Here is a 22,654-nt window from a genome sequence, read left to right as displayed (position 1 = left end):
TAAATGGTGCCAAACTGTGTGACATGGGTGCTCCACAGTTGAGTAAGGAAGCATTATCTGTTCACTGGGTCAACTCTAAAATATTTTTCCAGTTTATTTTTTCGTGTTGGAGGAAGTACAATTGCTTCTGTCATTTGCATTTACGAATAAGAGTTGACTGCCTTTGTTATGCTTGATATGAATGTTCATCTTAATCGGGCAATGCTATGTGAGAAGTGTGCTGCACTGTTATTTACTGGCAATTATACTCCTTATTGATGCATGCAGAAATACCTGAGTCTCACTTTTAAATTTTCAATTATATTATACTCTACATGGCGAATTTCCTTTGGGTGTGGTCAATCTTTCACATTTAGAAATGTTCAGAGTAACAAAATAATTCACTCTCCATGGTGTCTTAAAAGCTTGCCATTTAAAGTCTGCTTTTCTCTTCCTTTCTTTTTCCACCTGATGGATAAGTACTGATGGTTAAATAAATAAAATGGTACAATGGTTAAAAAAAAAATGTTCAACTACCTTGTGCCACATTAGTGAAATGAGTGATCCACTGTTATTTGTGGGAAAGCATTATTTGTTCACCTGGTGAATTCTAAAATATGTGTTGTTTTTACATTTCCGTAATATATGAATTATAATTACACTGTAATTTACATTTATGAATAGAAATTGACAGCCTTTGTTATTCTTCTTATATAATGGCATCTTCCTTGGGTAAAACTGTGTCAAATGTGTGCTGCACTGTTTTCTATTGGCAATGAGTATTATTCTTCATTGGAGCATGCAGTGCTACCTAATTCTGACAGTTTCGCTTTGATTTACTTTATGCTACTTAGAATGCCATTTCTTAGGAGAGTGGTATGTCAATCTTTCATGTATAGAAATATGCAACTACATTGTGCCAAACTGATTGAAATGAAAGAGTCACAGCTATTTTTAGGAAAGCATTCATTGTTCACCAGTTGAATTCTGAGAGGTTTTTCAGTTTTACATTTCCATCTTATACAAAATGCAATTGCTCTGCCATTTGCATTTACGAACAAGAGCTGACAGGCTTCGTTTGTTTGTTGTGAATGGGTATCATGTTGGGACATGCTGTGTCAAATGTGTGCTGCATTGCTATTTAGTGGCAAATAGTATTAATCTTGCTTGGTGCATACTGTAATACGTGACATTCAAGGAGCCTCACAATACAGGTTGCATTTTCTTACAGGGTGATATGTCAATACTTAACATGCCATAAAGTTGAGCAATTAAATTGTGCCACACTGTGTTAAATTGAGAGACCCAAGAGATTCAAAAAACTCTAAGAGAACTATTACTAAATGAATTCCTACCCCACGTTCACTGTATTTGTTTGCAGTGTTTGTACTTAGAATTTTGTTAAGTTTAATTTCTGTCTCATAAAATAACCGATTGCTTCCGCAACTGCTGCTAGCAGTGTGTGAATGTTAAGCAATAAGCCTCTCCCGGACATTCCTTTGCTTAGATAACAGTAGACTCGTGGCACCAGCCACCCTCTCCCCCCGTAGGTTCTGCGTTGTTTCAAACCTGCCTGCCTGCTTGCTAAACCTAGCTTATCTGACATTCCACCCTGCCCGTTTAGCAGCTCCCCGTCAATCACAGGTAGCTGAGCTAGAGCCTGCGCAGACCAGACCAATCCCAAGAGCCCCCGTACCCATTAGGAGAAATTACCCAATCATGTAAAAACAAGTTTAAAGTTCTTTCCCCCTCCCTCTGTAATTGTGCATAAAAACTGCTTGCCATACTGGATCGGGTCTCTCTCATCCCTGAAGTCGCTGCGTCGGCTTCATACGTGAGCCCAGACTCGAGCCTGAATAAAGACCCTCGTGTGTTTGCAGCGGAGCTGGCTCTTTGTGGTCTCTTGGAGTTAAACTCTCGGGTTTAACAAAATGAGTACTTCACAGTTACTTGAAGGAAAGCATTGTTTGTTCACCAGGTGAATTCTAAAAGGTTTTTCCCGTTTTACATTTCTAATACAAAATACAATTACTCTGCTGTTTGCATTTACGAATAAGTGTAGATAGCCTTTTTTAAGCCTGTTGTGACTGTGATCTTCCTTGGGTAACCCTGTTTTAAGTCTGTGCTGCACTATTTATTGGCAATCAATATTATTCTAACTTGTTGCATGCTGCAAAACCTGTCTCAGTTTCCCTTTCAGTTTTAATTATGCTATCCAGGTTGCATTTGCTTGGAAAAGCAATATTTTAATAGGTCATGTTAGGAATGTGCAACTAAGTGGTGCCAAACTGTGTGACATGGGTGCTCCACAGTTAAGTAAGGAGGCATTATCTGTTCACCGGTTGAATTCTAAAATGTTTTCCTGTTTATATTTCTGGGTTGTTGGAAATACAAATCTCTCCCATTGGCATTTACGAATAAGAGCTGACTGTCTTTGTTATGCTTAATTTGAATACGCATCTTCCTTTGTCAATGCTGTGTAAAAAGTGTGCTGCCCTGTTATTTATCAGCACTGAGAATTATTCTTCATTTGTGCGTGCTATAATACCTGATTCTCACTTTTTCTCTTTTATATATATTATACTCTCCAGGGTGAATTGCTTTAGTGTGCAGTACGGATTGAGGAGAAATTGTATGTCTTCCTGGACAAGGTGAGGCTGTTTGCACAGACCACTTCTGCTTTTGGAATCAGTCAAAACTGAATGAAAGCATACAAACCTGAGTGACCTCAATCCAGGAGACAGTTTCATACAATGGACTGAAATAATCATTAATCTTTGAATGGGACTCTTTTGAGTTGTATATCGTTTTGATGTAAAGGATTCATGTTTGGAAACTGATGGTGGGCTGTGACGCTGTGAAATACATATGCGATCTTCATGTCAATTCCTGGCACACAACTCCTAAAATGCTTAGAATCTCCAAAGTGATAAGTGTCTTTTCAAATGCAAATGAGCTAACAGATGGCTGGAGGCTCCTTGATGGACTCAGGGTAACAGCCATGTAACTAAAGACGTGGGACTAGGAGAGGAACAGGTTAAGCTGATCACCAATAATCAGTGGTGTCATCAATCATGCCACATGATGAAGGCTCCTTAAAAACCCAAAGGAACAGACTTACAGACAAAACTCTAAGGACAGAAAGTCACTCAACCCCTCGGTATCTCAAGGAGTTAAAACTGCCTAGCACAGGTGTCCCATCAACCTTACATGAACCTCTGCAGTCTCATTTGATTCATCTTTGTGGAAACGGCATCATGAACGAAAAAGCGTTTTGTAAATTGGGCTAAAATACTGTCGAGTCTCTTCACGTGATCCTGTCTGGTGAGTCCTCTAAATCTGCCAACACACAGAAGACACCCGTAAACATGTGCGGGGCAGAGGCCAGGCGAAACTTTCTCCGAGCCGCAAGGTGGCCTGGCAGTCACAGGAACAACGCCGGGCGTGGCCCTCACGAGGAAGTCGCCTTTCAGCGAGGACACCACGGCGCCTGCAAAGCCAAGCTCTCCTAACCAGGAAACACCGGCCAACCCGCTCTCCCCGCTACCCCAAGGGTACCCGGAAGCAAGGCTCGGCATCTGTACCCAAGCTATCGCCAAGGCCCGGCAATCGTACTCCCAACCGTCTCTCGAAGCCACAGTTCTCTCACTGCGCCAGCAGCATTACTCCTGCTGATGTCACAGCGGCGAGAGTGTCGCAGGAGAGAGTGTCACCGCTTCTCAGAGGATCCAACGACGCAGCCCAGGCCGTGGGCTCCCTTTCCCGAACACTGCCAGGAGCACTCGGCTCTCGGGACAAGACCCTAAACCCCATCGCCGGCAGCCGGGGCTTGCACGCTGTGTCTCTGATGCCTCTCCAGGGTCACCTGGAGCGGCGGCCCCTCCTGCCAGTCCCAAAGGCCTTCCGTTCCCAGAGGCTTCTCGGCCTGAAAGTGCCTGCGCGGGGACTACCCTGGTTAGCGCCCACTCCCGGCTGGGGCTTAGCTCGCTTCCCTGCCACACCGCCTCCGTGCTCGAGAAATTTGCTCAAATTTTCCCCATCAAGCATTACAAACTGCAGCAATCAGTTCATCAGGTCATGGGCCTCTCACACCCTCCACGCCCTCTAGGCCGGTGTCCAGGTCCCGCGACCCTTCCGTCGTCCCCGCCGGCAGCTTCGGCCGCTTCCCGCGGCTCGCCGAGGCCCGTCCCGCAGACTCCCGCCACTCCCCGAGCTGCAGCCGCGTAAACACGACCTCGTCCCGGGGCCCACGCACAGCCCAGACTGCCGGTTGAGACGACAGCCCGCCGAGACCGGCAGGACGCGCGCTCGCTGGCGGCCCTCCCGCCAGGCACCGCGCTAGCCGGTCCACGCGCCCGGCGGGGTCCTTCAGGCCTTGAACCGGGCAGCCCTGCTCGGGGTCCTTGCGCGGTTGCGTAGCAGCTGCCGGGACGCGGCCCGAGCCGGAAGAAGCTGCGGCGCAGAGGGAGCTCGGGCCGCCGGGCGGGCTCGCCGGCGGTGGCAAGGCCCGAGGGATCGCCGGCTGCTGGCGGGCCGACCTGCAGCGTCCCTGGTCTCTCCAGCCCTCTCCCGGGACCGTACGTGCGGACTCACCCACCCCGGCGGCGGGAACTGCCCTCGGACTCGTCCTTGGGGCCTGCGCAGGAGGGAGGGCCAGGTCGGAGGAAGGTCGGGCGGTGGGATCACGCAGCGGCTGGGGGAGAGGGGTGGGCCGCCTGCAGGGGCGACGCCTAGGCGTGGTTAGGGCCCCAACGTGCTTATCGAATGAAAGGGAGCTTGTCTGCTGGACCGCGGGAACCACCGAAGGCCTTTGAGCTTGCAGCGACGCGGCTGGATTCGGCCTTTGAACCGGCCGGTCGGCCTCAGGGTAGAGGTGGAAGGGGCAGCCCCTGACCGTGCTCACCAGCCCTCTGCTTCCCAGGAGTTGCGCTGGAGGCCGAGGGTACCTCGGCAAACAGCGCCCCGTCCCGTCCCTGCCTGTTCAGAGGCGATAGCTGCGCGGTGCTACAGTCGGGGAAACTCGGCGGCCTGTTGGTGTTTTCTCCCGGAATGTTCTCCAAGTCATGTCTAGCACCAGGGGAGTAGAACAGAGCTAGAGATGATGTTCCACACAGCTGTTGGCACTGGGTTCCTGGTGTTGTAAGAAAGAGGACTGTGAGAGCAGCATTTGAGGTGGGCAGGACTTAAGTATTTGCCTGTGTGTCTCAGTCTACTAGTCCAAGTCTGACACTGAGGGAAGGAATCTGTGTGAAGGTACAGTTTGGCTTCGTCAGCTTTTAGGAGATGCTTGAAATGAGTAGAGATTAAAATATCCCTGGAGAAGAGGGTTTGTGCACTACCCATGTTGAGGGAAGGAATGGCAGGTGCCAATTGCAGTAGGTTAGAAAATGAACGAGTGAGAGGCGTGGAGGCAGAGGACCAAGGGTGGGTTAGGAATCTTTGGCTGTGTGGTGTATGAGCTCAGGCTTTTTGGCAGATGGTGTCTCAAATCAGTCATGTGACATCAGCACTGTATTTTTTTGTTCCTGTTTTACAAATGAGAAAGCCTTTGGGCCAGGCGCAGTGGCTTATGCCTATAATCCCAGCACTTTGGGAGGCCAAGGTGAGAGGATTGCCTGAGCCCATAGGTTCAAGACCAGCCTGGGCCATTTGGCGAGACCTCATCTCTACAATACATCAAAAAAGATTAGCCGGGCATGGTGCCACACACCTGTAGTTCCAGCTCCTTGGAAGGCTGAAGTGGAAGGAATCCCTGAGCCCAGCAGGTCGAGGCTGTGGTGGCCGTGGGTGTGCCACTGCCCTCCAGCCTGGGCGACAGAGTGAGACTCCAACTCAAAAAAAGAAAAGAATAACTTTTGTATTTAAATTTGTAAAGTTTCAACATGGCTTTGAAATACTGTCTCTCCAAGTGGCAGTCAAAGGTGTGGCCTTGAGTATACCTGCAGTAGGTAGATGTCATAGGGAAAACCACCCTAAGAGGATCTTGGGGGTACAAGGTTACAACTTGTATATGGTGACCAAGTTGGTGGGGTATGGAGAAGAATCCATGGCCCCCTCTCTTGTTGCCACATTGTCTCTCCTGACCAGGAAGAGAAAGAAATAGATTTGATTAAGGAGACTTATCTCTCTCTAATAGCAGCCTCTTGTTGATCTTCCCTCACAGTGGCAAAATCCCCATCCCCAGGGCTGGACCACTCTCTACAGCTAGGAGCCAATGGCAGGAGAGAGAACCAAACCCTGTGAGCTGGACCAAAATAAATATGATGCTGATGAGAACGTGAAGATTATCTGCCTGGGAGACAGCGCGGTAGGAAAGTCAAAGTATGTTGGGAGATGGGGGAGGAAAGACCACGTCCATGTGGGTCTGGGTTATTAGAAAAGTCCTTCAGGAGCACAGAGGAGCATGGCTTCAATGGGGTGATGAGGGAGTAATCCTGGCCGGAGCTCAGGTGTGCATGGGGAAATGAGGGGAATCACAGCAATTTTGTGTGTTGGAGGAGTAGGGGCAAGTCATAAGCACTGAGGAATTTGAGTGTTTTCTGTAAGTCCTGAGAGGAGGTGTGGAGTGAGTGACGACACTGTATGTTGTGTGTGAGCTGAGGATTGCAAGGGCAAGAGAGTGAGGATGGATAGAGAAAAGTAACTATACAACCAGTGACAGACTTGTGGTAAAGATGTAAAGATGCTTTCTTGAAGGGACTCACTGAGATTGAGAAAAGTGGACAGGAATGACAGTTGACTATAATCATTGCAAAGATTGGCTTATTCTTTTTTTTTGAGATGAGGTCTCACTCTGTTGCCCACGCTGGAGTACAGTGGTGTAATCATAGCTTGCTACAGCCTCAACTTTCTGGGCTCAAGCAATCCTTCCACCTCAGTCTCCCGAGTACCTGAGACAACAGGAGTGAGCCACTGCACCTGGCCTGTGTTTTTCTATTTCTACAAAAAAAGCCACTGGGATTTTAACAGAGATTTTCTGTAGGTTGCTTGGGTAGCATTATTTATCAAAAATTATTAAGTTGGCAAATTCGCAAACACAGATTCCATTTATATAGGTCATGTTTAATTTCTTTTAGCAAAATTTTGTAGTTTTCAGTGTAAAACCACCATGCCTCCTTAGTTAAATTTATTCCTAAATAGTTCCTTTTTTTTATGTTATTGTAAAAGTAATTGTTTAATTTCTTTTTCATATTGTTCATTGCTAGTTTATAGAAATACAACTGATTTTTGTGTGTTGATTTTATGTCCTGTAACTTTGACGAATTCACTTACTATAGCTAATAGTTTTTTATGAATTTTAAAATTTTACTTCTTCCCCTTTTTTTTGAGTCGAGGTCTCACTCTGTCACCCAGGCTGGAATGCAGTGGCACCATCACGGCTCACCACAGCCTCAACCTCCTGGTCTTATGCGATCCTTCCACCTCAGCCTCCTGAGTAGTTGGAACTGCAGGCATGCACCACCACACCCAATTAGGTTTTTGATTTTTTGTAGAGACAAGGTCTTGTTTTGTTGCCCAAACTGGTCTCAAACTCCTGGGCCCAGGTAATCCTCCTGCCTCAGTCTCCAAAAGTGCTGGGATTACAGACGTGAACCACCATGCCCAGCCCTTCCTTTTCAATTTGGATGCCTTTCATTTCCTTTTCTTGGATAGATTCTCTATCTAGAACTTCCAGTACAATGTTGAATATCAGTGGTGAAAGCAGACATCCTTGCCTTGTTCCTGATCTTAGGGGAGAAAGCTTTCAGTTTTTTACCATTGAGAATGATGTTGGCTGCAGGTTTTTCATTTATCTCCTTTATCCTGTTGAAGAAGCTCCTTGCCTATATTTTGCTGAGTGTTTTTGTCGTGAAGTAGTGTTGGATTTTTCAAATGCTTTTTCCATAACTTTTGAAATGACCATATGATTTTTTCCTTCATTCAATTAATATGATATGTTAGAGTGATTGATTTTCTGAAGTTGAACCACCATTGTATACCCAGAACAAATTTCTCTTGATCGGGGTAGATACTCCTTTTAATGCGCTGCTGAATTTTATTTGCTAGTATTTTGCTGAGAGTGTTTAATTCTATATTTATAAGAGATATTGACCTTTAGTTTTCTTTTATCATAGTGTCATTATTTGCTTTTGGTTTAGGATATTGCTTGTGTCATAGATGAAATTAGAAAGTGTTTCATTCTCTCTTTTTTTTTTCTTTGGAAGAGTGCAAAGGATTGGTGGTACATCTTTGGGGTTGTTTTTTTTTTTTTTAGAAGACAGAGTCTAGCTATGTTGCCCATGCTAGAGTGGTACAATCACAGCTTACTGCAGCCTCAAACTCCTGGGTTCAAGCGCTTCTCCCACCTCAGCCTCCTGAGTAGCTAAGAATACTATACAGGCATGCACCGCCACACCTGACTGAATTTTTTGTTTTTTTGTAAAGATAAGATCTCACTGTGTTGTCCAGGCTGGGCTCAAACTCTTGGACTCAAGCAGTCCTTCTTCCTCAGCCTTCCAAAGCGCTGGGATTGCAGTCATGAGACACTACGCCTGGACCTAATTTTTGAATGGTTGGTAAATTTAACTATTGCATGTATCCAGTTCTAGGCTTTTATTTTAGGGAACTTTTTGAATACTGATTCAGTGTCTTTACTAGTTATAGATCTATTCCAATTGTATGGAGTTTTTTGAGTCTATTGACAGTTTCTGTGTTTCTAGGAATTTGTCTGTCTCATCAAAGTTATCCAATATATAAAAGTTATACCATTGTTCATAGTAGTCTCTCTTTTTTTAAAAAAAATTTAAATTTGTAGTGTACAATTCAGGGTTAGGTATACAAATGTTAATTATGCAGGTACCCTTGTTGAAGAAATATGCACTCCCCTCATAGTAGTCTCTTAAAATCCTTTCTATATCTTTAAAATTGGTATGCATGTACTCAGGCTTATTTTTGATTTTGTTAATTTGTCTCTTCTCTATTTTTTCTAGTTAGTCTAGTTAAAGATTTATCAATGTGTTAATCTTTTAAAAGAGTTTCTGTTAGACATTATTGATTTATCTCTTCTCTATTTTGTTCATCTCCATGCTAATCTTTACTATTTTGTTCCTTCAGCTTTGGTTTTAGTTCACTCTTCTTTGTCTAGTATCTTAAGGTGGGTAGTTAGGTTACTGATTTGATATCTTTCTGCATTTTTAATGCATGCATTTACAGCTATACATTACATTTTCCTTTTAGTACTTTTTTCGCTTCATCCCATAAGCTTTGATGTGTTACATTTTCATTTGTCTCAAGGTAATTTTAATTTTCTTTGTAATGTCTTCTTGACACATTTATTGTTAAAGAGTATGTTTAATTTACATGTGTTTTGATTTTTCCAGTTTTCCTTCTGTTATTTACAGTTTCATTTCATTGTCATTGCAATAGGTACTTTGTCTGAATATCTAATCCTATTAAGACTTGTTTTATGGCCTAAAATATGGTCTATTCTAGAAATGTCTCCTATTCACTTGAGAAGAATGGATATTCTACTGTTGTTGGGTGGAGTGTTCTGTATATATTGGCTAGTCCTCTGTTTCCTAGTTGATTTTGTGTCTAGTTTTTTATCTACTATAGAAAGTGGGATATTGATGTCTCTAAATATTGTAAAACTATTTATTTCTCCCTTCTCTTGTATCAGTGTTTGCTTCATATATTTTGTGACTCTTTTGTTAGCTACTTATGATTTTATAACTTTTATCTTTTTGCTGGAATGAAAATTTTATCAATCCAGATCTTCTTTGATTTCTTTCATTAGTATTTTATAGTTTCTATTTGCTATAGTTTCTAGTTATATTTTATAGTTTCTATATGCTATAGTTTCTAGCATACAAGTCCTATAAATGTTTTGTTAGATTTGCATAAAGATATTTCATTTTTTTCAGTGATTCAGTTTCAGGGGCTCAAGCCATCCTGCTTCAGCCTCCTGAGTATCTAGGACTACAGGCATGAGCCACCATGCCCAGTGAAATTAGAGTGAGACCCTATCTCTTAAAAAAAAAGCAAAAGCAGACTGATAAGAGCAAAGGTTATGACAACAGCTTTTTGGGGATGCTCAAAACATTTTTCCTCTTCACTTTTTGAAGGACCAAAGAATGGTAACATCTTATTATTATTACAGTGCTTTCAGGAAGTTAGCCAGAGCTTTAGGAGGAAAACACACAGAAAATTCTCACCAGAGTCCTTCTCCACCATGACAATGCTCCTTGCTGCTCCTTCCTCTTGTCAAACAAGGACAATTTTATGAGCATTTCAATGAGAAATCACTAGACATTCACATTACAGTCTTGATTTGGCTCCTTCTCACTTCTTTTTGTTTCCTAATCTTAAAACACCTTTAAAAAGCACCGATTTTGCTTCAGTTAATAATGTTAAAAAGACTGCATTGACATGGTTAAATTCCCAGCACCCTCAGTTTTTTAAGAATGGACTAAATGGCTGGTATCATTGCTTATAATGGTTTCTTGACTTTGTTGAAACTTACGTTGAGTAATAGAGATTTTTATATTTAATTCCATTTTTCCACGAATTTTTGAAATCCCCTCATATCTATTAAATATGGTATCTTTAAATAGAAATACACGTAAAAGAAAGTTATGTGTTAATTAGTTGATTTAAAACATTACAACCAGAAGTTTGCAGAAACCTAACCCTATATTTCCTCTAGGAGCAAAGGTTTCTTTGCTCCTTGTTCTTTTTTTTTTTGGTGTGGTTTTGTTTGTGGGAAATCTTACAGAACATAACTACCGTGAATAATGAGAATCAAAAGTCTGAAATTTTAATTTTTTGTTTTCTGTTTTCCATTTCTTGGATTCTTTTTCTGTCTTAATTAATTTTTTTTTTTTTTAAATCACGGTGACTCTGTCACCCAGGCTTTTTAATCAGAGTAATTCTGTCGCCCAGACTTGAGTACAGTGTCACAATTATGGCTCACCACAGCCTTGACCTCCCGGGCTCAGGCAATCCTTCCACCTCAGCCTTCCAAGTAGCTGAGGCACATGCCATCACACCTGGATAATTTTTTCATATTTTGTAGAGCGAGGTCTCCCTATGTTGCCCAGGCTGGTCTCGAACTCTTGGCCTCAAGCGGTCCTTCCACCTCCCAAAGTGCTGGGATTATAGGTATGAGCTGCCACACCCATCCTACTTAAACATTTTTAGAAATTCTATAGTATTATTGAGTGTATCTGTACAGCTCTTGTAGTGATGTTTTAGGTATTGTGGTATATATGCAAAACTTTTCCGTCTACTGTTTGGAGCCCTGGTTTCCCCTGACTCTTGGAGGAGAAGGGCTTTGTTACTATCTAATAGGGATGAAGTTTCTGGCTCTGCTTGGTCTCCTGTGACAACAAACCAGCTTGGGAGTGTCACTGGAGCATCTTGTTGCAGCCTCAGCCTTTGCTGGTGGGGATAGAGGTGGGGCTACAGTTTTTTTCTGTGATATTTGGATGGTGATTATGGTCTAAATATTTTCTATCTCTTTAGGCTCATCCTTACCTGCTCCTTTGGTTGAAGAGAGCAGCTCTGTTAGTGTTTTTGTGGGGTTTTTGGTCTGTGCCCATGGGTTTCTAGGTTACCTGCCTCTTAAACAATTCTAGGATGTAGAAGGGACAAAGAAAACCGAGGAAGCTCACCACTGTGTCATTCCTTGGGTCCCTTGGTTCCTAGCCAGTCTGACCTATTTCTCTAGTTTCCAGAGTCATCTTATGCTTGATTTCAACAGTGTTCGGGGTTTTTGGTTGTCCTTAGAAGGAAGGGAGTGGAAAAAGTACATCTGCTCCATTTCCCATAAGTAGATAGAACTTTTAGAGAGGACTTTTATACCTTCCAATCTTAGATATTTCTTAAGTATCCTTTATGATTTCTAACTCCTAAATTATTTATAACTCATTATATATACATTTGATTATCTCTTAATTTTAAAATACAGGATTGTTAAAGTTTGGTTTGGATTTTTTATCTGTAACTTAATTGCATTATGATCAGAAAACATGTTATTAATGATTTCTTTTTAGAGAAGGCTTTTTTTTTCCTCCCGCTTTACTAAATGGTGTAATTGATGGTTAATAGTTATGAAAGCCAGAAAAGAGTATGTATTCTCTCACTGGCCTCAGGGATATGTACTAAATTGAGCTTATTAACTGTGCATGTTTATTACTCAAATACTGACTGAGCATCACGGCCCCTTTGCCACTGTACTAGGCTGGGAATGTGCCTGTCAACTACACATTCAAAACTGTTCTCATGCACATTCCATTCCACCTGAGAGAAAAACAACAAATAAGTAAAATACTTAGTAGTTCCATTGGCGTCATGTGCAGTAAGAGAGGGATGAAGGGAGTGCAAGAGGGGGTAGAACTTTCCTACTGTAAATAGAGTCACCAAGGGTAGAACTCACTGCTTGGGTAACATTTGAGCAAAGCCCTGAAGAATCTGCAGAATTTGGGGGAAATGGCTTTTGGATGGAGGGCACAGTTTTTCTGGCCTCAGTTTTCCTGTGCATAAAATAGGAGTAATTGTATGTGCAACATTGTGCTGAGGTGGAAATAATGGAACTGAAAGCTTCACATGGGCTTTGCCTTGTACTCATAGTGGAATGAGCTGTTTCGTTATGGGTGGTTGTAATGATGATTCCCAGGTTCCAGGCTTGACCTGGAAACTATGGCTGTAGAGTGAAAAGGGGAGTGGAAGCCAAGGGCAGCTTCCAAGTTGTCAGCCTGGGGGCAAAAAGTGGGGGCAAGAGGGGAACAGGGACACTACCTGACTGCCTTGCCCATTCTCCTCGTTCTCCTTACAGACTCATGGAGAGATTTCTCATGGATGGATTGTATCCTTCAAGGTTTGAAATGCCCCTTGTTCCTGCAAGAGCTCCATCCATGAAGGAGTTGGAGCATCCACTCCTTCCACATACATGTATCTATACCCCACTGCTCACACCTTTGCACCAACAGTCCAGGCAGAAGGGATGGGTAAGTGAATGAACAGGTGTCATTTACACCAATTGACCCACATGACATTACATGATCAGTGCTATATGTTCTGGAGCTTACTCTTATGGATTTGTTTTATATTAGGAAGGCAGTCTGGTCTGGATCAGATGCCTGGGTTCAAGCCCCACCTTATCCTCCTCAGTAGCTTTTGATCTTGGGCAAGTCATTCTAACCTTAAAGCTCTGCCCTCCCCACCCCTCCCCCATGAATTAACAAATCTCTGATATGAGATGCCAGGCCCTCCCTCCTCCTGTGAATTGCTACATTGTGCAGGTTTGGAGTGAGGACCTCCAAGCAGCTGGGAGGTTTGTGAAAAGCTTCCCAGGAGAATCCACTGAGACTTGCAGGTGAGAAGAGCCCCTGAACCTGTTGCTCCCCTGCCTAGCATCCTGAGGCTAATGTCAGTTTCCCTGGGATCTGAATGTATCTTGCTTCACCTTGTACCAAGTACTTCTGTGAACCCAAACTACCTGTGTCATCTCAGCTTTGCTAGTTCAACTGTCCAGCATCTTGTACCTTCTGGAGATATTACTCCACAGGCTTATTGTTAGTGTTTTACACACAGGCAAACTACAATTTTTAAACAGCTTGTCAGCTGTCTGGCTTGTGTGGCTTTTTTTTCCCTGGAATGGGAAAAAATGTTGCTACCTAGGGTTCAGGTTTTCTTTCTAACCTGCAAGAGGTCCATCCATGAAGAAGTTGGGGCACCCACTCCTTCCATTTTCCAGCTACATAATACCATTATGACAGCTTCTCTGTAAAATTCTATTCTGCGTTTTACCTTGGACTTAACCAGGACACACTCCCTGTCCCTCTCACTCCTCACCCTTTCATGGAGCTTGTGCCTCTGATATTTGGAGCTGATCCTCTGTCTGCAACATTTGTTTGATGTAAAATCTAAATAACTAAAGAGAAAAGCAGGGAGAGAGCCCATTTCATCACACCAAATACCCCACTCTTTGCTCCTTCCATACCTCCCCTTTATTTTATTTTTGTTCCTTAACCTAAGTGCAGTCAGCCACAGCAGCTGTCCACATATGCCCTGACCCTGTACAAGCACACTGCCATGGTAGACGGCAAGACCATCCTTGTGGGTGAGCACCACAGGGCCAAGAGACAGAAAATGGGAGAGGAGGGGAGGTGAGAGAGGGTTCATAGGAGAGAGTCATGGAGGGAGGAAATGAGACCCCAGGCAAGAACAAGGTTGTTAGGGAGGGCCCCAGGAGCCAGAAGCCAGGAAGCCAGGGAAGGTGGAAGGAGGCATGCAGGGACCAACCTGCCCCTCTGACTTAGTGTCCAGACCAGCACCAGTGTGCAGGACAGGATTCAGGAAAGCAGAAGTCAGGAGGCTTTGCCTGCTAGGGGAAAGAACATATGGGCCTTTGACAAGGCAGTGACATTTCCAGTTTTAGGAGTTCTCATTCAGCTAGTATAAAGTAACAAATATGATCAGAACATTATTTCCCACACAGGGTTGTCACCTTTCATAAGATCATTGTCTTCTCCTTGGCCAGGCAACAAAGCCTGCCTGACTCTGTCTACCGTCTATAGTCAGTGCACATGGGAAATTGGACTAGTTTAGACCTTGGAGGGCCCTGCATCTCGCATGTGGGAAAGAAGAGGAACCTACCTTCTTCCTTCTGGGGCTCCCTGTCTGCATTGTCCTTCCTCCTGACCCCTGGCTCTGTGTCCTCTCATGCACACAGGTGTACACATGCCTCTCACAGCACATCCAGATGCACTGTGTCTTAACGACACACTTGTGAAGCAGTGTGGTCTTCATTCCTCCCTGTGCTTAAACTCACATGCATTGTGGTTTGGACTATGTGTGTCATATTTCCACACAGTGACCTGTGCAGAAATGCTCAGTGCATGTGGGTGTCTCTGCCCTCCGGCAACCACCGGGCAGTCAGAGCTCTGTTCATGTTGCAGACTTTTGGGACACGGCAGGCCAGGAGCGGTTCCAGAGCATGCATGCCTCCTACTACCACAAGGCCCACGCCTGCATCATGGTACGAGACCAGATGGGAGGTGGACAAAGGTGCTGAGTGAGTCTGGCCTGAGAGGTGAGGGGCCCAGCAGCACTGAGCCCTCTTGACCAAGACTGGGTGCTTTGAGAGGGGGCATCAGGACTGCTAGGGATGCTTCAAACCACACAGGCTTCTCAGAGCTTCTGAGTGAGATCCTGCAAGGTAAACTCTCTGTAGGTGGGGATGATGAAGACCCACCATTGTAGGGGGTGAAGCAAGGTCAGGGTTTCAACATCAGGTAGCATCCAAGAGGCAAACATGTGGCTGACGCAGGGCTGCAGTCCCTCCCTGATGGACCCCTCCCCCCAGATAGGCTCCTAAGGCCTCCCTTGACTGTTGCCTGCTGCTTTTCCTTAGAGGCAGATGCTGTGGTTCCCAGCTAAATGTCCCTCCCAGACTAGCCCCTTGCCTCTCTCCCAGCATCTCACTTTGCTGTCTAGGACACAGTCCTCAGGGTTCTACCCCAGTAACCAGGGTGTAGTAAGTACCTGAAATGCAGTTGTAGGAAGGGCTAAGAAAGGGACTCTGTGAACCTGTGTCCTCCAGATGATCCTGCCTTTGAATACCCTGGCTCAGTTCCCAGGCCACCACTTTTAGATACTGAAAAAGAACATGTTTTTCTTTTGGTTCACTTATAAAACATCATGAATATCAGCCATCTGTAATGCAGGAAATGATAGACTGGTTTTCTGAATTATGATCCCCAGCAATTGTTACCAAATGAAAACCTCAGTCACTCAGATGTCTTAGAACAACATTCAAGGTCTTGCTTTCACACAAACTCCAAAACCTGTAGCACAACCATTTTCTGATGGGTTGGGAATCCATAATGCCTGAGGTCTCAGCTGAGAAGACTCTAGGGCTGAGGCATCTCTACACGCTCTGGCAACTGGCTAGGCTGTCAGCCGGATCTGCTCCACATGTCTCTCCATGCAGTTTGTCAGCGTGAGCTGATTTGGGCTTGCTCACAGAATGGTAGCCAGAACCCAAGATCAGGCATCCAAAGAGAACCAGGTGGGAGTTGTATTTCCTTTTATGGCCTAGCCCTGGGAGTTACATGGCATCACTCTGGCCATAGTCACAAAGGGAAGAAACAGGCAGTACAGTGGGGGGTCACAGTCACATGCTAGGGGAAGAGCCTGTGAGATAGATAAGTTGCTACCATAGTTGGTATATATCTTACATGGAACTCCATAGTGTTTAGACACTAACCACCCTTCCAGCTCAACCTCCTACTTAGTGATTGTCTATAAGTACACATGGCCTGATCTTGACACTGAGAGGGATGTGTGGCTGAGCAGGTGTCATCTCATCTGTAAGGAGCAATAGCAGAGGGAATGCAGAAGGAACTGGTGTGTTTCTGCTCACTGCCACCTGCTCTGCACACCTCCCTTCCTGTTCTTTCCTTAGCCTTGCCCCAGCTCATACCCCTTCACTTGATACTGCTCCTTTTTCAATCCCTGCTTAAATGCTACCACCTCCATGCAGCCTTCTCTGATGTTTGCCATTAAAATTGTTCTTTCCTGTGTGTACCTGCACCACTCTAACCACTTTTAGCACTTGGATTCTGCTGTGATGTCAACGTGCAAGGTGCTGGAGTGCCAGTGTGGAAAGACACAACTGCTGTCCCCAGGAGTTTACTGACTGGTGGGCACAGTACGAATACCAGTGGTGAGGGCAGTGAGGATTCTTCCCTTCTGACCCTTTGCAGATGGTAAAGGAATCATCACCTGATTCCTCCCACTGGTCCTTAAACACAGAATCCCTTAAAAATTTCAAAATATTTTAATTTTAATATAATAACTGTAAGGGTACTCAACAAAAGACAGTGATGGAGTACAGCAGATGGGACAGTGTAGTGCAGAAGTCTGACCCTCATGAACAGGGAAAGTCGGTCCTAGCTGTTTCAGTTTCATTCCCTACCCTGAGATTTGGTATTTTGTGCGGTGGCTGTGAGCATGCCACTGCACTCCAGCCTGGGTGACAGAGTGAGACTCCATCTCAAAAAAAAAAAAAAAAAAGAAAACAAATAATTCTGCCCTTAAAGCAAGTTTGTGGTGCTCCTGTTTCTTACTGATATTTTTAAAAGGATGAAACCAATAAATTATAAAAAGGTAATGAAACTATAGGCTACAAATAATAAAAAATAACAATTTCCCTTAAAAGTTTTTAGTGCAGAATGGGCAAAAAATTAAATAAAAGCTTGGAATTAAAGGCAAATTAATAGTAACTAAAGGAAAATTTTATAAACATTTATAAATTATAACAAAGGGGCCCAGCACAGTAGCTCACTTCTGAAATCCCAGCACTTTGGGAGGCTGAGGTGGGAAGATCATTTGAGGTCAGGATTTTGAGACTAACCTGGACAACACAGTGAGACCTCATCTGTACGGGGGGAAAAAAAATTAACTGGCGTGGTGGCGTGTGCCTGTAGTCCCAGGTACTTGGGAGGCCAAGGCAAGAGGATTGCTTAAGCCCAGGGATTGGAGACTGCCATGAGCTATGATAGTACCACTTCACTCCTGCCTGGGCAACAGAGCCAGATCCTATCTCTTAACACAAGCAAACAAACAAAAATTACAAACAAATTTTAAAAGCATTTCGGCCAGGCGCAGTGACTCAAACCTGTAATCCCAGCACTTTGAGGGGCTGAGGTGAGAGGATTGCCTGAGCCCAGGGGTTCGAAACCAGCCTGGGCAACTTGGTGAGACCTCGTCTCTGTAATAAATCAAAAAAATAAATTAACCAGGCATGGTAGCGTGCACCTGTAGTTCCAGCTACTTGGAAGGCTGAGACAGAAGGATCACCTGAGCCAAGCAGGTCGACGCTGGGGTGGCCATGAGTGTGCCACTGCACTCCAGCCTGGGTGACAGAGTGAGACCCCAACTTAAAAAAAAAAAAAGTTTAGGCAATAAAAACAAGAATAGACTAGTAAAAACAAAAGATACAATTACTAATGGACTATTGATTAATAATTTGATTGAATTTATAATTATTAGAATAAGTAAATAAGATTAGGTAAGAAGATAAAAAAGGATTCCGATTTTCTAAAACATTTTGGATCGAGAGGCTTCAGGGACTTCCCTGAGAAGGGCGGGCACAGCCTCTGCTCAGAAGGGCTGCAGTTCAAAGCATGTGCCTGCTGAGTTCCCAAGCCTGTGACATGTGCCCATGCGTGCCTGCCTGAGTGTGGAGTCACTTGGAACTAGAGTGCAGAGACACTGACATACCTGAACTGTCTTCCTTCCTCTACCCTTTGCAGGTGTTTGATGTGCAGAGGAAAGTCACCTATAGGAACCTGAGCACCTGGTATGCAGAGCTTCGGGAGTTCAGGCCAGAGATCCCGTGCATCGTGGTGGCCAATAAAATCGATGGTGGGGCCATCCCTTTACCTGAGTGTCAGCACAGTGTCAGCACATTCTCCACACATTTTCTCCTCCTTGCCTGGGGTGGGCAACCCTCAGTCATCGGTCCTTCCTGAGATACAAACCTTGGTTGCTTGCATTGCTTTCTACCTTGGAAAGATGCCAACTGACCTGTCTTCCCTCTTCCTAAGACACAGATCCCTATTAACTCAGCTCATTGTTCTACCCACCAAACCCTTCTCCCTTTCCCTTGGTGGACAGGCCAATGTCCTACCTTCTCTCCACAGCAGATATAAGCATGACCCAAAAAAACTTCAATCTTGCCAAGAAGCTATCCCTGCCCATGTACTTTGTTTCAGCTGCTGATGGTACCAACGTTGTGAAGGTATGGTAGACTTCAGAGGTACTCTAGTGAGGTTGGGGCTCTAGGTGGTAAAGTTTCCCAGGAAGCTATGAAATGAAGGGTTGACTGCAGGCATGTTGGAGAGAATGCAGACAGTGAGTAGGCATGTGTGGCAGGGAGGGAAGAGGGTAATGGACCAGGCTTGATGAGGCAGAGTTCCATTGACCAAAGATGTGGTCAAGGTGATGGGGAGAGGTGAACTAAGAGGTAAGCTTGCTCACCTTTAGTGGTGGAGTATTGTGTGGACCTCATGGAGGGGCCAGTGGGAGCAGGCCAGGCGGAGTTCGAGGCAATTCTATGCACCACCTTTCCCTTACCACCAGCTCTTCAATGATGCAATTCGATTAGCTGTTTCTTACAAGCAGAACTCCCAGGACTTCATGGATGAGATTTTGCAGGAGCTTGAGGTACGTCAGGTCCACATTTCAGGTGAGATAGAAGAAACAGGACTTCTCTTGAGAGACAAGGACTGTAACTAAATATATCTCCTGTTTTTGCTACCCCTAAACGTATGTATGTATTGCTGTTGGACAAATACGGGGCCAAGCCTCACCTGTGACCTTGTCCACAGAACCTCAAGTTGGAGCAGAAAGAGGAGGGTGTGCCAGACCAAGAGCTGAGTGGCAGCATCAAGACCCTATCAGAGGAGACTGTCTCTCCCCACAGCTGAGGGCTGGGGGTGGGCAGAGCCCTTTCAACATACCCATCCCTCCAGCAACCCTCCAGCCATCCCCTGTTCTACCTCCTGCAAACCCACCCATTCCATTGGCCTCCCACATTCATGGCCTGTGATACAGGGATGAGATCAGCACCAGTAAACTCTGGACAGGTGCAAGAAGTCCACACCAGACCTTGAAGCAGAAATAGGGGTCAATATCATTAACACCTTCTCCAGACCCCTGACTAGACAGTGTAGAGAATCAGGGAGCATAGTTGTATATCTCTTTAATAAAAGGAAATTTAAAAGTGGTTGGTTTGTTTTGTTTTGTTTTTCATATTTTTCCTTCCCAAAACTGACCCTGGGGACTATTCCTTGTATTTCTGCCAAGGCAACGATTGCCCCCCAACTCTACTACGTGTCTGTGAGGCACCACCTTTTCCCACATGGTCTCCCATCCCATCTTCTTTCCTCTTTAGTCTCCCAAATATCTTTTTTAAAGTGTTTTTGAGCAGACAGCCATGCATTCCAGATTTTTGAGGACCTACTATGTTTCAGGAACTCTTCCAGGTAAGATCAGCCAAAATCACAGGAAGGAACAGGCTTGCCATTAGAGTTAAGTGAAAGCAGGTGACAGATCAAGCCTCAGTCATACACAAGCATTATTGTTGGTAAACATTCAGGGCCAATATAGCCACACCATAAGGTGCACCCAACTGCATTGCAAAAAAAATAGACTTTTGAAAAGAGCTTCCTTTAAAATAAAACCCCGAGTTCAACATAAGAATCTGTAGGAAGCTGAGGACTCCAGGAGGAGAGCTGGCCCGCTGCCTTTCCACTCTTCCCAGTGTTTGCAGTTTGCTATGATGTTCTTTTGCATTGTTTGCATTAATTTATTTTGCTCTTATTGTTACCTTTTTTACAGCATAGGTTGAAGTATATAAACTGAGTATATAAGCATGCTTTGTGGGTATGAAGGGCACTGAGCAAAAAGGCACAAAGAACCTGCAGGTCTCCAGCCACATTCGTGTTGGAGACTGTCTTCATCTGTCACAGACAACCCAAGTTAACTCTTGATTTACTGTAATGGGGACCATTTCAGTGGAATTCAGTGTTTTTAAAAGAACAGGTATTAATTTGGAAGCTCAAGAACATATTGTCCCTTTAATTATTGATACTTACATGTTCAAGTAAGATTATGTCACCTGACCAGGAGTTTCCAGGAATGTATTGCCCTAATGACATGGGGTTAGAAGAAAAAAAATTATTGTAGATGACCAGTATATTTTTTTTTACACGTGGCAACCATGTTGAGATACAATTCACAAATCAAAATTCACCATCGGTATTAGTTTTATATAACTACTTTGGATGGGGCTCCTAGAAGCAGACCCTGAGAAGACAGTTGTTCAAATGACTTAATGGGGTCATTCTCCTAGAGGACAATGAATGAGGGGAGCAGGAGGGCAAGGAGCAAGAAGCTCAGTGAGACTGTGGTCTCAGGTGAAGCCTGCACAAATGCATGCGCCCAATCCCAGGGAAGCTCTGGAGTACAAACCGTCCATACCTCAAGACCAGGGGCCATTTGTACCAGTCAGCCAAGTATGTGAGGTGGAGAGCAGCCCATAGCCTCCATGACAGAGCAGCTCCGTTTTAGAAAGATTAATCTTCTGGGAGGAAAGGCAGCTGTGAGTTTTATCTGTCGATACTCAAAGCAAACAGGGGGTGAGCGTTGGGGCAGGGTGCCAACAACACTCACAGTCATCATCCTTATGTTGCGCAGATCTGCCTGCTTCAAGTTCTTTCCATCCAGGCAGAGCTGTTCCGGGGTTCTCACGGGTCACAGGTTCTGAGGAAATGTACAAAAGGAGAGTCAATGAAAAGGATACCCATAGCCCCTGCTGTTGCAGTTGAACCCTATGCAGAGACTACTTGTCTCCTCCCCTCCACTCGCTAGCACTTCTGCTGGCCTAGGTGGTTTCCCTGGCAGGTTGATCTTGCTTCCCTTGCCTGAAGGATCTCAGCCCTTGCTTAATATGCCTTTATGGGCTTGTGGTTATTGCACTTACATAGTTGCAGCTGGACATGTAAGTACCAAGTGGATCACCTGAGCACAAAATACATCGCTCCCTGCCTCTCTTGTATAGCAACATCCTTTTCTCCTAATGATGGTTAGAGTCATTGACCTCCTTCCAGAATGCTAACTTCTTCTGTCTGTTTACCGGCACATGAGGTGTCTAAGAAGCAGCTGTAGCTGTGTGTGTGTGTGTGTGTGTGTGTGTGTATCACTATATATATAATCTCACTGTATCACTTGGTAGAAATGTGCCTCCACCTCTGCCCCCAGAAACCAATATCAACTCTCAGAGCCTAAAGCTGCGGACAAAGCACAGATACCCTAAATGTGTCACTGGGAGTGTTGATGAGCCGGGCACTCCTATATCTACCCCTTGGACACTAGACATGTTGGGGACACAAAAACATATAATGAGAATTGAGTTGTATACCACGTCCTGAAGGGCCCATCCTTGCCAGATGTCATCCCCAAGCTGGCACTTCAGCTGTGTCTTTGAGAGGACCTTCCATTGCTCCATCACTACTGGCAGTAGTGATGCTCAGTCTTCTAGTAGGAGCTTCTGGATGGTATGGTATCTAGAGGACCCCATAGCTATGTGCCCACCACTGCACTTCCTAGGCTGTGAAGTAGATGCCTTGGTCTAAGGTGATGTTTTACAAGATCCCATGTTGATCCTTCATCAACAGCATTCAGTGTTGATCTCTGTTGCTGATCGAACATGTAGAAGCATTGGTCAATCAGTCTTAGTGAAAGGGAGCACACGCTTTGGGTCCTGTACACAGCCACCAACTCTGCCGGTATGATTATTTTGTTTGTGAGACCCCTGAGTAAGCACTGGGGTAGCCACAGACAGAGGCCACTGACAGCTACTGGTCAACTCATCCTATCCACTTGGTTCTTTGGTGCCTCTTCTACAGTAATGATCTCCAGTGGTCATTAATGTACAAAATATGATTCTCTTTCTTTGTGTCCACTCCCACTGATTCATCTTTGTGCCTCTCCTGCAGACTTATTTTATTTTTTAAATCAACACATAATAATTATATCTATTTATAGTCCTGCAGACTTTCCTATACCTGACTTCTTTGATCTTGTTCTTTCAGACCCCCTACCAACCAGCTGAGCCATTGTTACC

At 44.6% G+C, this 22,654-nt stretch overlaps 1 protein-coding gene across 9 annotated transcripts; it reads left to right on the top strand.

The window, feature by feature from the left end:
* Positions 1–4,449: 4,449 nt before the first annotated feature.
* On the top strand, positions 4,450–19,753 carry LOC103271504 (RAB, member of RAS oncogene family like 2B). 9 transcript variants are annotated; one of them, XM_008068975.2, is made up of 9 exons: positions 4,450–4,636; positions 6,143–6,300; positions 12,794–12,823; positions 14,001–14,080; positions 14,919–14,998; positions 18,279–18,465; positions 18,672–18,766; positions 19,108–19,191; positions 19,356–19,753. In XM_008068975.2, exons 2-9 carry the CDS (start codon positions 6,194–6,196, stop codon positions 19,452–19,454), a joined length of 762 nt encoding a protein of 253 aa, XP_008067166.1. In that variant the 5' UTR covers positions 4,450–4,636; positions 6,143–6,193; the 3' UTR covers positions 19,455–19,753. The 9 variants fall into 9 exon arrangements, with proteins under 9 accessions (XP_008067166.1, XP_008067167.1, XP_008067170.1 ...); XM_008068976.2 differs by having other exon boundaries at positions 4,452–4,556; XM_008068979.2 differs by having other exon boundaries at positions 4,452–4,636; positions 18,279–18,390.
* Positions 19,754–22,654: the final 2,901 nt, after the last annotated feature.

The sequence above is a fragment of the Carlito syrichta genome, unplaced genomic scaffold (genome assembly GCF_000164805.1).
Source record: "Carlito syrichta isolate Samal-C Ts95f unplaced genomic scaffold, Tarsius_syrichta-2.0.1 Scaffold311716, whole genome shotgun sequence".
In the NCBI taxonomy this organism is placed as follows: domain Eukaryota; kingdom Metazoa; phylum Chordata; class Mammalia; order Primates; family Tarsiidae; genus Carlito; species Carlito syrichta.
This window is presented reverse-complemented; position numbering and strand designations above follow the sequence as displayed.